General features: G+C 27.1%; 1 protein-coding gene across 2 annotated transcripts; it reads right to left on the reverse strand.

Annotated features, from left to right (window-relative positions):
* Positions 1–10,838: 10,838 nt before the first annotated feature.
* Positions 10,839–13,508, reverse strand: LOC110614743 (probable DNA-directed RNA polymerase I subunit RPA43). Of its 2 annotated transcripts, none has more exons than XM_021756387.2 (7): positions 13,245–13,508; positions 12,645–12,796; positions 12,267–12,376; positions 12,069–12,154; positions 11,326–11,427; positions 11,053–11,221; positions 10,839–11,015 (listed from the first exon to the last, which is right to left on the reverse strand). In XM_021756387.2, exons 1-6 carry the CDS (start codon positions 13,352–13,354, stop codon positions 11,095–11,097), a joined length of 687 nt encoding a protein of 228 aa, XP_021612079.1. In that variant the 5' UTR covers positions 13,355–13,508; the 3' UTR covers positions 10,839–11,015; positions 11,053–11,094. The 2 variants fall into 2 exon arrangements, with proteins under 2 accessions (XP_021612079.1, XP_021612077.1); XM_021756385.2 differs by having other exon boundaries at positions 11,053–11,224.
* Positions 13,509–14,889: the final 1,381 nt, after the last annotated feature.

Consider the following 14,889-nt stretch of genomic DNA (forward strand, 5'->3'; position numbering starts at 1 on the left):
CGGAGGAAGGAGGCTTTTATAAAGATGGAGATGAGCAAATGCCCCTTGGTTTTGAAGATAATTACAAGAAAGTGTCTGCTGTTGCTGAAGCCTGTGCTTTGTCGTTTTTGTAAAATTTTCACATAAATCATACAACAGAACATATGATATGTGGATAAAACTATATAAAAAAAAATCCAATATTTTTTTATTTTTTAATTTTTAATGTAAGATTTTGATTTCCATACATTGGATTAAGCAAATGATATAAAAACTGTGTCATGTGATGATGTGAAATCTCAAAGATAATATGTTTTCTGATGAAATTATTTAATTGGGATTTTGTATTTATTTTATTGTGAAATTAATTTTAAAAGTTGGTTAATTCCCATTTTAGATATAGCATAATTTTAGAAAGATAATTGCTTTTTATTTTTGTATTTTTTAAAAATTATGCTGTTTGTTTAGTTATTTTATTTTACATTTTGTGGTAATATAAAAGTAAAGTCCACAAAAGCAGGCAAAGGCTGAAAAGTGACTTCTTTTGGTTGGGCGTACGTGTGGGATTCTGGCGCACGAAGTGGAAGTGTGAGACTGGAAACCCACCATACCCACATGTTACCTAGTTCTTTTAAGTCTTTTTATTTAGTAGTGTTCGGCCTTTTGTGATAATATTTATTTTTTAAATTAAATTTATTATTATTTTAATATGAAAATAATTTTAAATTTAATTATATTTTGTCATAAAAATATGAAATTCATTGTAAGTAGTGGAATTTATTAAAACTTGACAAATTGCTCCCTACTACTAAAACTTAACAAAGGTGGTTGAGCATCTTCACTTCAACCCATTGCCATGAAGATTCTTTCTCTGATATATAAATATTAATTAATTTCTTTTCAATACCCATTTTTCTATTCTCCATATCTTACCTTTCACCATGTGCAAGGATACCCCATCTTCTCTTTTCTTTATACCTCCAAAAAATTAGCTAAAAAAAAAAAATTATTATTCTTCCATTCTAAATTCTGATCCCTATTTTGCCCTTATTTCAGCATCCAGCTGCTAGCCAGCCTCATCAAAATTCACTTCCTTTTCATTTTCTAAAATCCAATATTTAATAATCTCAAAAATCATGACCTCCCATACCTTTGAGCCACCATCATCATCAATCATTTTCATTATTGATCATTTATTCCCTCCCCTTTAATTAGCCACCTTTCTTTCTTATTTTATTTTATCAATTAATTTAATTACCCATTAATTATATTCCATAGTTTATAAAAGACAAACTATTCACAATGAAAAATTAAATTTTTTTATCAATGGAGAGTCAACATCTCATTTTAAAGGAAATCAACTCCTACTACTTTTTATTAACTCTCATTAGCTTCATTAGTCAAAATAAGAGGGAAAAAAAAAAAAGAGAAAGAAAAGTAGTCTTTGAATGGTCAAGATGGGTCCACGTGCATGTCATGAGGTGCTGGGTTCATCCCCCCACTGTCACACTAGCAGACTAAAAGCTCCACTTGCGAAGATTTAAAGATCGTACAATTTATTTCCTATGTTCAATGTTTTAATCAAAATGCATATATCTCCAAAAACCCATTATTAATATGAAATAAATTAACAATCTGCTTTAATTTTATAATATCAAAAAATCTTCTTCAGAATTTAGATTTATTATGAGATTTGATTTTTAATTTAAATTATAATTGAAAATTTAAAAAATATTAAGAAAATTAATAGCATTTGTTTTACATGCATGGATTATTTTGCTAAAGAAATATTTAATTTTTTTTCCTTTATTGTTTTCTTCATTTAAAATTTCGTTTCGTTGTTTTGCTTTCCAGACAAAAATATGGGAAAGATTTGGGGAATATTTGCAGGATTCAGGTAAGGATAATTTCGAAATTAAGTCAGAAAGACAAGGTCCTTTATCAGTTCTGCGACAAATGGCTTTTATCTACTGGAGCTCGATACGATTCTCAAGGGCGCGGGAAGGGGCCACAGGTGTCTACGTGGCGCTTATATATAAAATCATATGTTGGAGTGTGAACACTAGCTCAGGAATACCGTTAGCCCACGTCATTGTCAGTGGCTGACTTGGCACCTCCTTCTGTCCGCAAAACAGTTAATTATAGATATAATTGAATTTTGCAAGGCCAATTTTTACTATTTATTTATCATTTTTATTATTTTATATAAAAAAATTTACATAAATTCATTGAAAGCATGTCATAGGAGAGATAATTATACTGTGAAATGAAGTTGTTATTTCAAGTTATTAATTATTTCTATGAAAAAAAGTCAGATGGTTATAGTTTTATAAATGTAATATACATACGAATTTATTATTTATTTTATATTTTTTAAATAATACTTTTTTCATAATTATTGTCCATTTCATTTTTTATACATATTAAAAAAATATAATTTTTATTAATTTTTCATTATAATCATTTTAAAAATATTAAATTTCATTAAATATTAAAATATATTTTAAGAGTTTCTATTGAAATAAAATAAAATTATAATAGTTAATTTATATATTATTATAGTATAAAAATAAATAATAATTTTAAATAATAAAAATATAATAAAAATTATGAGACGAAAAAATATGAATTATAAAAAATATGTTATTTAATTTATATAATATAGAAAAAATAGCTAATTTGACTCTTCACCAATATATAATTTATAATATATATAAAAAGTGAAAAAACTAGTAATTTACAAAACTAGTAATTAAAGTATAAAAATTATAATTTAATTACTTATTTAATTAATTAATTTATAATATGATATTTTAATTTATATATAAAATTTATAACATGCTAACATCTATTTTAATGGACTAAAAATAACATTATATATTTGATAATTATTGGTTTAAAAAAATAATTAATAAATTAATTTTTAAAAAATAAATGCTAGCAACAGTTATTCAAAGCCTTGCAACTTTAGGGATAGTCCCTATTACGGGTTAATTTAATAACACAGATTATTTTTAAAAAAATATTTTTATTATATTCATTTAAATTTATTTTTATTAATGATTCAGTATTTATAACTTTAATATTTGTAACTTTTAATCACTAATTTAAATTAAATTTTTTAATTTATGATTGAAAAATTAATGAATTTAATAGAAAAATAATTTTAGTAATAATATGAAATTCAAAAATAAATTATTTATCATTACCCATCCATTAATAGAACTTAATGAAGTTTTGATATTAATATTTAATAAAATTAGTTTTTTATAAAATCAAGTTTTTATGTGATATAGCCATGTCAGTGATGCAAAAATGTCAAATATAGGTGCGGAGCTTTTGTAAAAAGAGCGTCTAGGTTCGCAGCGGCTGAGTTGTGCTGGCCTGGTCACGGACCCCACTCTCCTCGTCTCCTTCTTGTACGACCAGTTACTTTAACTCCACTAAACAGAAAAAGAACCGGAGAGAGAAAGGGTAATTAAGGGAATGATTATTATTTAATTAATTAATTAATTAATTATGAAAGGTGGAAAGCGGACGTGTGTTGGCCATACAGCATTAGAACTTTTGTTGGCAGTTTGCTTTCTCTTTTTATCCATGGAAATTGCTTTAGCATTTTGGATTTAGAACCGACCAATTAGCCTTTTATTTAATTAACAATTACTAATTAGTATCATAATTACCCAGCTGGCACATGCTCAGCCAGGTAATCTTCAATTTTATAATTTTGTTTTTTAAAATCAATCCATGCCATTGCTTTGGACTTTTATTTCACCAACTTTTGCCTACACAGAACGCTCCTCGGAAGACGACACTTAGCACTCGTACTCCTTACAGCTATAGGCTAGCTGAGTGATCACAGCTTTTTTTTTTTTTTTTTTGGTGAATTTGATGTCGTTGTTCTGGTTAAGTACAGACCAGTTGAGATAATGCAGACGTGGGACTGTCTTGAAGTTGAGAGTTTTAGGACAAATTACAGGTTAATGTGACAAAAAAATGAGATACTATAAAGAGATATATAGCGAGATTAAATTGATTTTCAAGATTGATATATTAATAATGATAAAATACACATCCTGACGTTGACGAAGTAACTTAAGCACTAATTAAATTACACTGTCAATAGAGAAAGCATGGTCGGGACTTTTCACAGGGAGCCGACAAAGCATGCATGTTTAAAATCTCTCTCCGTCTCAGACAAAACGCGCATGCAGTTTAAAATAAACACCTGCAAAAATTAATTCAAGGTAAAAAAAATATCTATATTATTGCATTAAATATTTAAACTGTAATTATAAATTAATATAATAATTTATAACACAATGATTTGCTATTATTATATACAAATAAAAAATTAATTTAAACAAAAAATTAAATTACCAAAACCGTAACAGTTGAACAAAAGAATCCAATCTTACAAAACAAAACTCACCCATTTGATTGCTTTTGTTGATTTTTCTTTTTTTAATGCGCTAACCAACGAACTAACTAAGGTATCTTCTGATTAGAGGTTTTTATAAATTGGAAACTTAGGAGGGTGAACATAGCAGAATCGTTGACGAACCTTTTCATCTAAAACAAATCCTGATTGGTCGCCAGATAATGAGGCCCACAGTTTCTTTTCAAATCTTCACATGGGGTAAGGATATAGGTTAGGGTTAAATCTCTGCAAAAGCTGCTGCTAGTGGTAGCTAGCTCCCTCTATCTTCACATAATATATAAAAAAATTTATTATTTAGTAAGAAAACTTATGAATGGGTGATTTGATTTTAAAAAATATTAAAATATTTTAAAATTTAAAAAATATCTGCTAATTAATTATTTCATTATTTTTACCCATTTAACTCTTGACTTAATCATTTTACATGAAAATAATTTAAATAAATTTTTATAATATCAACCATATTTTTTATTTATTTAATTTTTTAAATTTTAAATAAAAAATTATTAACAAATTAATTGAATTGAATTAAAAAATATTTCAACAGAATATAAATATTTTATTATTTGAAATTTCATTAATTAATTGATCTGTCTTTGTAAAAATTTTTATTAATTAGACTTTTCATATTAAAATATTTTAAATTTTTACATAATACTTTTAATAAAATAATTAATTATTAAATTTTTTAAAATATTTTTTAAAATTAAATCAACTAATTAATTTTTGTATTATAAAAATTAAATAATAATATATTTTTATATGTTTATATTTTATTATTATTATATTGTTATTATTATTACTTTTGAAAGGAGTGGCTGTGACTTTGTGGTAGTAATCAATCTTTTTCTTTTATATATTTCCTCCTTTCCAAGAAATCCGTACGGCTTTTGATTGCCACTAACAGCTAGCCAATCTCGTGCCATGCCTCATAATCACGTTTGTCTCCTGTTTTGTAATTTTTTTTTTAAATAACCAATAAACTGAGCTTTGAGGAGACAAACTCAATTCCTTAAGCGAATTATTAAGGATTTATTTGGTTGGTATAATTTAGTTAATTAATTTAAAATTTTTAAAAAAATTTAAAATTATATTTATTTAATTAATAATTTTTAAAATTAATTAAAAGTTTAAAATTTTTTATTTTTATTAACGAGAGAAAAATAATTTATTTTCTCTAATCTAATTAAATTATTTTATATAAAATTAATTTTTAAAAAATAATTTATTTAAATCAAATAAAGTCTAAGAGTTGTAATCACATTCTTGAAAAAAAATTAGTCTTTCCTAAGCTCTATTTGAAAAACTCCATTACTAAAAGGAAAATTAATATGTTATAACAATAAGCTTAGTAATTATTACATTAAACATTTAAATTTAAATTTAAATTTATATAATATTTATCATATAAGTTTTTAGATAACCTAAAAAAAAGTATTTTCATATTTTCACATTACAATTTATAATTTAATTTATATTAAAATAATTTTTCTATATTAATAAAAAATAATAATTTTTAAATATCATAAAAAAAATATTGATGTGAAATTATATTATAAGTTATTATTTTAATATAAATTAAATTATAAATTATAAAATGAAAATGAAAATGAGTGAAATCACATATTATTTTTTTTATTTTATTTTTAAACATATAAATTAATATTTTTTGTCTAAGTTAGTATCTAGTAATAACATTTAGAAATTGTTAATATTTGTTAATATTGTGATGTCATAAAATAATATTTAATGCAAATTAAATTATAAATTTTATAAAATAATAATGAAAATGAATAAAATTACAGTGTTATTTTTATTTTTTTTCTAAATTTTTATTTAATTTTTGCACAAAGCATAATATAAATATTCAAACTAATTTATTAATCCCATTTTAATATGACATGAAATTTATATTAAATATATATTTTTGAAAAAAATCATAAAGTTAAAACTTTTATAAATGAATTTGTTTGCTATACATATTTTACAGTTTTCATGATGGAGTGTTTGTTTAGTAAATTTAAAATTTTAAAACTTTTGATTTTTTAAAGGTCTAATTTATCAAAAGAACTTGAATTTTATAATTTTTTAAAAATCTGATATTATTAATTTTCAAATATTAAGATGCGCATTATGAATTGTTTCAATTTAACCCTTCTGATGAATTATTGTCAAATTAAATCAAAATTTGCAAACATGAAAATTATCCCATTAAAATAAATTAAAAAATTCTAATATTTTTCACCACATAAGTAAAATTAACTAAACTTCAAATTGCATTCAGAACACAAATATTGATAGCTGATTTTTTCGAATCTGAATCTGTAATGAGTCACATATATTTTTAATTGTTGAATCAAATTAGATTAAGGTGCTAATTGAAATTAATTAATATTTGAACTGCATTAAGAAGTCTCTCTTTCGGTGTGAATGATGGGAGTTTTGAAATGAACTAACTACCAACTACTACAACTAAAAAAGAGATTAATGATGCATTGACTTGATTAGGGAACATGATGATAAGTCTATGCAAACTACCATATATATTGTATAGTAATGGACAAGTGGTTTGGATATTGAACTCAAATTACTCTTAATTAACTCTAACCATTTCCTTAAAAAAAAAAAAACTCTAACCATTCTTTAAATAGTTGTTTTTCTCTTTTTTAATTACATTCAAATGGTTGATAATGATTGGAGATGTTGCTTTCTTTGATGATATTGTCAAGGATATATATATAAAGCATTTCAATTAGTTTTATTAATATAGATTCACATTAATCAGATCTTGAATAGTTTTGATTTAATTCACAGGCTAAATTGGTACCACTTTGATTTTTAATGATTTAAAAATAATTTATTTTTTATCTTTATAATTCGATAACTGCTGGATTTTTGATATTCAAATCGTAGTTAAGCCCACGTAAAAAATTCAGGCTGTAGTCCTCGAACACGCAGTCCAAGCCATGTTCGGATAGGCTGGACAGAGCAAAGTTAAGACTCAATGAAGAGATATCCAGGTCAAATGACTTGATGGGTCAGCGAGAGAATAGATCCTTAAATATTCGAAATCATATCAATTCAGATGGAATTAAATAGTCGTCTGACAATAGGAAAAAAGGGAGTATATCCATATGTGCAGTTATGTATAATAGCGACATGTGGTACTGAAGCGGAGTGACGATCACCTGTTATTAAAGGGTAAAAAAAAAAAAGTAGAAGGAATGAATCATTCAAGATAAACTTACATACACATATCTTATCCTTTCTCCATATAGGATTTCAGATTATCATAATCCAATTTTAAACGAATTATTTAAGTTATTAAAGGATAAAAAAAAAAAGAAGGAATGAATCATTCAAAATAAACTCACATACACATACTTTACCCTTTCCTTGTATAGAATTTCAGATTATCATAATTTAATTTTAAATAGATTATTTTAAAGCGGTTAAAGTATAGTTTTCATAATTTTAATTAATTCTAAAGTGATTACCGTATATTTTTTATGGTTTCAATTTTAATTAAATTTAAATGGTTAATCGGATTTTAATTTGAAAGACATTTAAAAGTAAAAATTTAGATAAAGTTAAATAAAAAGGTAAAGAAGTAAATATAATTATCATTAAATTGATAGTTGAATATATAAAAAAATTCTCCGTCTATTTGTATATTATAAAAATAAAATAATATTATATTTAAATAAAAATAATATTTTTTTATAAATAAAAAATTAAAATTAATTATTTAATAATTAAAATTAATTATTTAAATAATATAATTTTATAAAATGATTTATTTTAATAACTTAAAATCAAATTGAAATCAAATCAAAAATCGAATCAAAGTGTTTGAATTACGTGAGTCGGTTCTAATGTGATTTTATTTTTAATTTAAAAAATGAAATTTATAATCAACTTTTAATTTAAAATTTCAGTCTGATTCAAAAACTAAAGCATGTTGATTTTTCAGTTCATGGTGAAATTCGTATTGCTGGTAAGTCTAGTAGACCCATTAAGCATATAAGTGCTCGCTGATTTATTGGGAAAATGCGAAAGAACTCCAGTTAACAGAATACCCGATTCGACTCATAGAGAGAATCAGGAAGCTTCAAGATACATCCCTGATTTCTTCTAGCTTGAATAATTCTTACGCCATCAATATTTTATCTCAGAAAAAAGGAATGAAGCATATGCTGTGAGATTAGACAGAAAGCCAGCAGCCCAATAAATGTGAGAGATGATGGAGGTCAAAACAAGGAGATGGAAACCAAACAAAGATTCCAAGTTTACCTGATATGTCCTTTTCACACAAAGCTCTTCCATGCCTCCACAAATTCTCACATTTAATTCAGAAACTAACATAAATTCCCACCAAGAGCATACAACCCCAAACAAAATTAAAAACATTTCTCAAATAGGCTTCATAGTAGCATGTTACCATTGCGGATTATACGGCAAAATTTGTCAGAATCTTGGCTGTTTTCTTGCAATTAAAAATTTAAATATGGAAAAATTCTCACATGGGAGTTCAGATGCCAAGTAAGAATCACTTACCAACTCCAAAATCTTTCTTCGGTTATGTTCCACAATTATTCTCAAAATAGTGTTTACTATTTTGATTTAATAAAAATAAAGTATTTAATAATTAAAAAAAAATCAAGGGGGACCCATCAGGGAATATGGGGTGTTGAGTGAAAGAAGCTCCATACCTTATGATGATGATAAAAATGATAGTGGTTCCATCCACCTGTATGCATCTGTTTCTTTATAATTTGTTCTGTGTATGTATTCATATATATATTGGCAGCTGCAGCTGCAGATGCCAATCATAAGTACATGGCTTCAAATGGAATGTACTTAGCTTTGCACACACCCATTTCCCTATAAAAATCATTCATCAACAAATCAAATCAATCCTTTTTAAAAAAAATATATATATATATGTGATTGATTTCCAACATCAGATTGCGAAAATCTTAGGGGCAGAGCTCTATCTCATTGACATATGTACAATCTAGCTGTAGTTTTACACAATTCAAGATAATGGAGAATCACCCAAAGCTTCACTTTTCAGTATATCTCCATAATCTTTTTTATCATCACTATTCAGCATCTAGCTTGGCCGGTGACAGTCTTACCAGCTCCCTCTTTCAACAACTTTTTATATATAAAAAAAAAAAAATTAAGTAAACACTGCAGGGCCCATAGTTACAACTGCAAATACAAGCCCAAGGCCCAGAGAAACAGATTCTCTAATGGGCCTCTAAGGCCCAATAACAAAAAAGGCTCATTGGAACCAGAACTCCAGAGACTCGTACACCAGATGTTGTCAACAGTAGCCCCGTTCCCCGCCTCCAAAAAGTCCGGCCACTGAATATGGTGGCGCTGTCTAGAATCAAAACCTGGACTTTTTATTTAGGAGGTGAATTTTTGTTATAAAGTTTTTTAAGGTATAAATATACTGAACATGTGATTTTTCTAAAATAAAAATTGTGAAAATTTTTTCATTTTTCAATTTATCAAATTAGTAATTATTAAATATTTCTTAAAAATGTTTTATTTTTTTTAAATAATAAAAAGAGAAGTCTATATAAATTTGATTTAAACTACTATCCCTGCTAATGACCACCAGATTTCCTACATTTGAGGGTATGGTCAGACCCTGAAAAAAAATGTAAATCCAAAACCCATTAAGCCTTTCTCAAGCAAACCAGTTTCACGCTGCATATCTCAGACCAGTGACATGAAGCAGACCGAACAGGTCATGCAAGCGAACCCATCCAAGGAAAATCTAGTCTAGTGAGGTGAAAGGAGGTAGGTGTTCAAGCCTAGTCATCTTGCAAACCAGTCTCACGCTGCGTATCTCAGCCCGGTAACATGAAACAGGCCGAACAGGTCACATGCGCGAGCCCATCCGAGGAAAACCTAGCCTGATGACGTGACAAGAGATAGGTGAGCAGACCCAGTCACCTTGCAGCCTTATCAGCATGCGCGCCAAGGGAATTAAATGGCCGCCTGACATGGAAGAGTTCTGATGCATCTGTACGTATGGATATAAGTAACAGAGATAGTACTATAGTAGAGAAGCGATTAGACGTCACTAGATAAAGGAAAAAAAATAAAAAGGGAAGAACGTCTTCTTCTCTCTCCAACCAAATTTATATACCTATTATAAACCCTATTTTCTGAATCTCACAACATCACCAAATAATTATCCTTTTAATGTATGCCATTATGCTTTCTAGTAAAATACTGAAATCTCCCTCTAATTAGGCATGAAACTGAATGTGGAGCTGATGAATAATACAGAATGAGCTTTGAATAATATGTAAGATCTCAAGTTTGAGTTCAAATCACGGCCAAGCGAATCAAAAGAAAAACTCTTCTACTGACAGTAGAATTTGCAGAAACAAAACATGCAAGGAACACAGCTGATTTGATATGCAGTTCAATTTTAATATCAAGAATAAGAGACTACCAACCTATCATATTAAATACTACCCAGATTAATGATCATGGATTGATCACGCTTGACACAGAATTTGATATTCAAAGTAGAGCAACTAAAAATATATTAGGAGAATTTCTTGAATTAGTTATAAAAAATTGTTGAAATTAACAGGAACAAACACTGTAGAAAAGAATCAGGAAACCCACAACTGGTTTCAATGCTATTCTGCATTTCTACGTTTCTTTGACTTCTTAATCTTCTGGTCATTGTTCACGGAACACGTGTCTCCACCGGCAATACCAAGCTCTTGCACTTCAGTTTCTCCATCAGGCTGCTTCCTCTTCTTGCTACTATCACAAGATCAATTCACAATTTAACATCTCACAAACTCAAAACTTACATATGCAATGGCTTTCTTCAAGTTTCTGGGCAACAAGTTTAGTTACAGTACCTCTCAGTTGTAGGATTTCCCCCATCTCCATCCAGCCAACTAACGCTTCCAGTGTGAGCTGGAATCAGTGATCCAGAAATGTGTAGTATTTCCTCATCCAAACTGAAAAGATTAACAATGTCAGTATTATGATCCAAATATTCAAGATTCTTTGCCAATCAGTATGCCAATTGGTTTTACATTACGCGATTTCAATGATGAATTCGATCAATTACCTCTAGAAATTCTAGCAAAGAAAAAAAAAAGCCAGAAACCAATTGTACATGATACACAACTGCATCTGTTACAGCATAAACACTGAATCTTGAACATAATCTATCAAAACAAAGCCCCTGAGCAGTTGTAGAGCTTAAGCTGGAACATTTGCATATCCACCAACAATTTTACTTCAAATTTAATTGATCCAACTCACATCCCTTAATCACATATTTGAAACTTAACAGAAGTTGATATTTTAACCATTCAGGTTTTCCTTTGTTTTTTAACAAGGTATAAACACGACAATGACATCATGAGTTCTCAAGGCCTGCGGTCGATTCAGACTGCTTTCCATAGTATGATCTATGATTTCAACGCAATGCTTGTACTCCTTAATGACACCAAAACCTTGTTTGTGTGAATAGCATGTTTGAAGAGAGAGCATATCTTTTTCAATTCAAAAGTCATGAATGAAACGACATCTATAGAAATCATGATATCAAATAGATAAGTGCAAAGTTACAACAAATATAATAATTCATCACCTCTTGACTGAAAAGCGTATCGTTGTTCCAACCTTTATTGCATGTCGCTTGTGAGATCTGCTAACATATTTAGCTTCACCACGTTTCTATAACAAATAAAAAATATAAAGTGACAAAATAATCCAACAATATCAACTCTGAAACTAAATTCTAAAAAGAAAGAACAACTTCAAAGCATAAATACATGAAGGTACCTACACTTTTATATTTGAATTCATCACGAATGTCTTCATCTACTATAACAGCAGATGAAAAACCAAGAACAATGACATGAATCGATTCTCGCATAAGTTTCACCACCTTCCCTTCTGGGAATGACAGAAAACAAATGTTAGAGATAATGTATGGAAGCCATAATGCAACATATATCTGCAGCTACACCAAACAAAGTGCCACCCTACATCTATGATTCATGGATTCTATAAATTAATACAAAACAAAAAAGCATAAACCATAAGGTCACTTCAAATTCTAAAAGAAAACTTGTTTTTTCTTAAAAAAAAAACTGATTTGATTATCTAATTTGATACACTAAATTGAAAATTTGATAACTATGAAGAATACTAGGCAAAGTACCTAAAAGCATATTTGGCTTTGGGGAGAAAAGTAACAGATTTGCTTTTAGTCTCACACCAAAGTATGGGTGAACTCCAGAGAGAATTCTTGCTTGTTTATCTAGAGAATTGACAGCATAGGCCAAAACAACACCATCAAAAGTTTCATTGTACCTGAAAGAAAATCCACAGTAAGCAAAATAAAACAACATCTACATGAATTGATTCATTATAAAATCTCAAGAACCAATTGATATTACAGAAGGGATTACAAAATAGAACTCTAACTGAAGCTCACATAAAGGTTATTGGTGTTCCATAGACCATTCATCGAATGACAAGACTACATAAGTAATCAAAACAGATGAAACTTAACAACAGAACGCATAGTAATAGCTCATGCTACTCCTGCATAAAAGTATGCATTTTGTTTTAATCTTTTGAAAAGATTCACCTGCTCCGCTTCTTTAGGTCTGAGAACAAGAACATCCAATTCTCTTACATTAATCCCCAGCCAGCAAAATCCAAAAGAAAACCCAAAAAAAGAAACAAAAGAGAGGAACAACACCCTCTAAAAAGCTCTATAAACAACATACATGAGTTAAAAAGTCAGAGAACGAACTTGAAGAGCAAGGAGCTGAGCTCACGAAGTATTGCTTGAGAAACATTCTTGCTCTGCGACGGATGGATATAGACTACCAAATTAGCATCTGAAACACTCAATCCCTCCATGTGAATGACAAAGTTCCCAACTTTCCGGATTTAGAACAAGGTTTCTCGCAGGAGCGGCAGCCGGCGAGAGAAACCTTATTCGTCGGAGCAGCGTTATAGAATTGCTTTAGCAACCATCAAATTTTAGCTCTCCTCTTACCGTGGGCCTGTTGACAACAGATGGGCTAACGAGGCTCAAATTGTAATACGGTGGTCCATCTCAACCTTTGTCCGCGATGGACTCCAAAACCAATAAACCTATAACTTTCTTTCTTTCTTTCTTTCTTTCTTTTTTAATTTTTACTAGTATTAGTTAGTTTTTAATATTTATTATATATATTCGTAATTTTTTATATATTTATATTTATTATATTTTTTATATAAAATAATTTTTAAATAAGTATTAGTATTATAAATAATAAAAAATATAATTAATGTAATATAAATATTAATATAAAATAATGTAAAATCTTAATTAATTTAAATTCACAAATTAAAATAAATAGTAAAATTATTATTCTTAAATAAATATTTAAATATATCAACTTTAAATATAATAGTTTTAATTTTTATTTTCTATAAAAAATAAATTGTTATAAAATTTATAATAATAAAATAAATATAAAATATATAAAAATATAATTTATAATAAAATATAATATATATTTTTATTAGAAAAATTTAATATTTAATATGTAAAAACTTATTAGTTGATTTTTTTTATTTTTTAAAATATATTAATTTATTTTTCACATTTTAAAAAATTCCTCCATTAACGGTTAATTATTATAAAAATAAACGTATCAAATACTTTTATATTAAAATGATTAATTAGTAAATTTTTTTATAAATTTAAAAAATTAATTAATAAATTTTTTTTAAATGGATTAAATATAAAAAATTAACTATCAAAATTAACAAGTGATTAATTAATAAATTTTTAAAATTTTAAAATACTTTAACAAATTTTTTAAAATTAAATAACTAACTAAATAATAATTTTTTGTATAATGATATCAAAAATAAACTATTATGTCTCTATTTATTTTATGAAAAATACTTTTAGAAAAAGATTTTTTATATTTTCTGACGTTGAGACATTTAAAAAATTTAGTTAACAAAAAAAAATCATTTTGTGGATCTTCACATTTTTATTAAGGTGTTTAAATATAAATTTTTTAATAAATTTTATTTATAAAATTAAAATTAAATAATAAAAAATAAATTATTTCATAAAAAGAAAAAAAATAAATCAACATGACTCAATGGATGGTCTTCATTAAGATTCAAACTTTTAAAGTTTATATAATAGTAGAGGAGATTAATATTATACCATAGTTGAATGCTATGTGTTGTTCAGGTTCTCTTCTTATATTGTGAAGCTTCTCTATTGATGTCTGCTATTCATTTCACGCTAATTCATTAACCTGCATGTGTAGGAGCTTTTTTTCAAATCATACTTAAATAAAATTTATTTTTTCAAATCATGTAGGATCCAAAAATATTTTCGGATCCTGTGTGTCAAACCTGAGTGTTCGACAGTCATAGTGCCGAAC

This window comes from Manihot esculenta, chromosome 5, assembly GCF_001659605.2.
Source record: "Manihot esculenta cultivar AM560-2 chromosome 5, M.esculenta_v8, whole genome shotgun sequence".
NCBI classification, from domain to species: domain Eukaryota; kingdom Viridiplantae; phylum Streptophyta; class Magnoliopsida; order Malpighiales; family Euphorbiaceae; genus Manihot; species Manihot esculenta.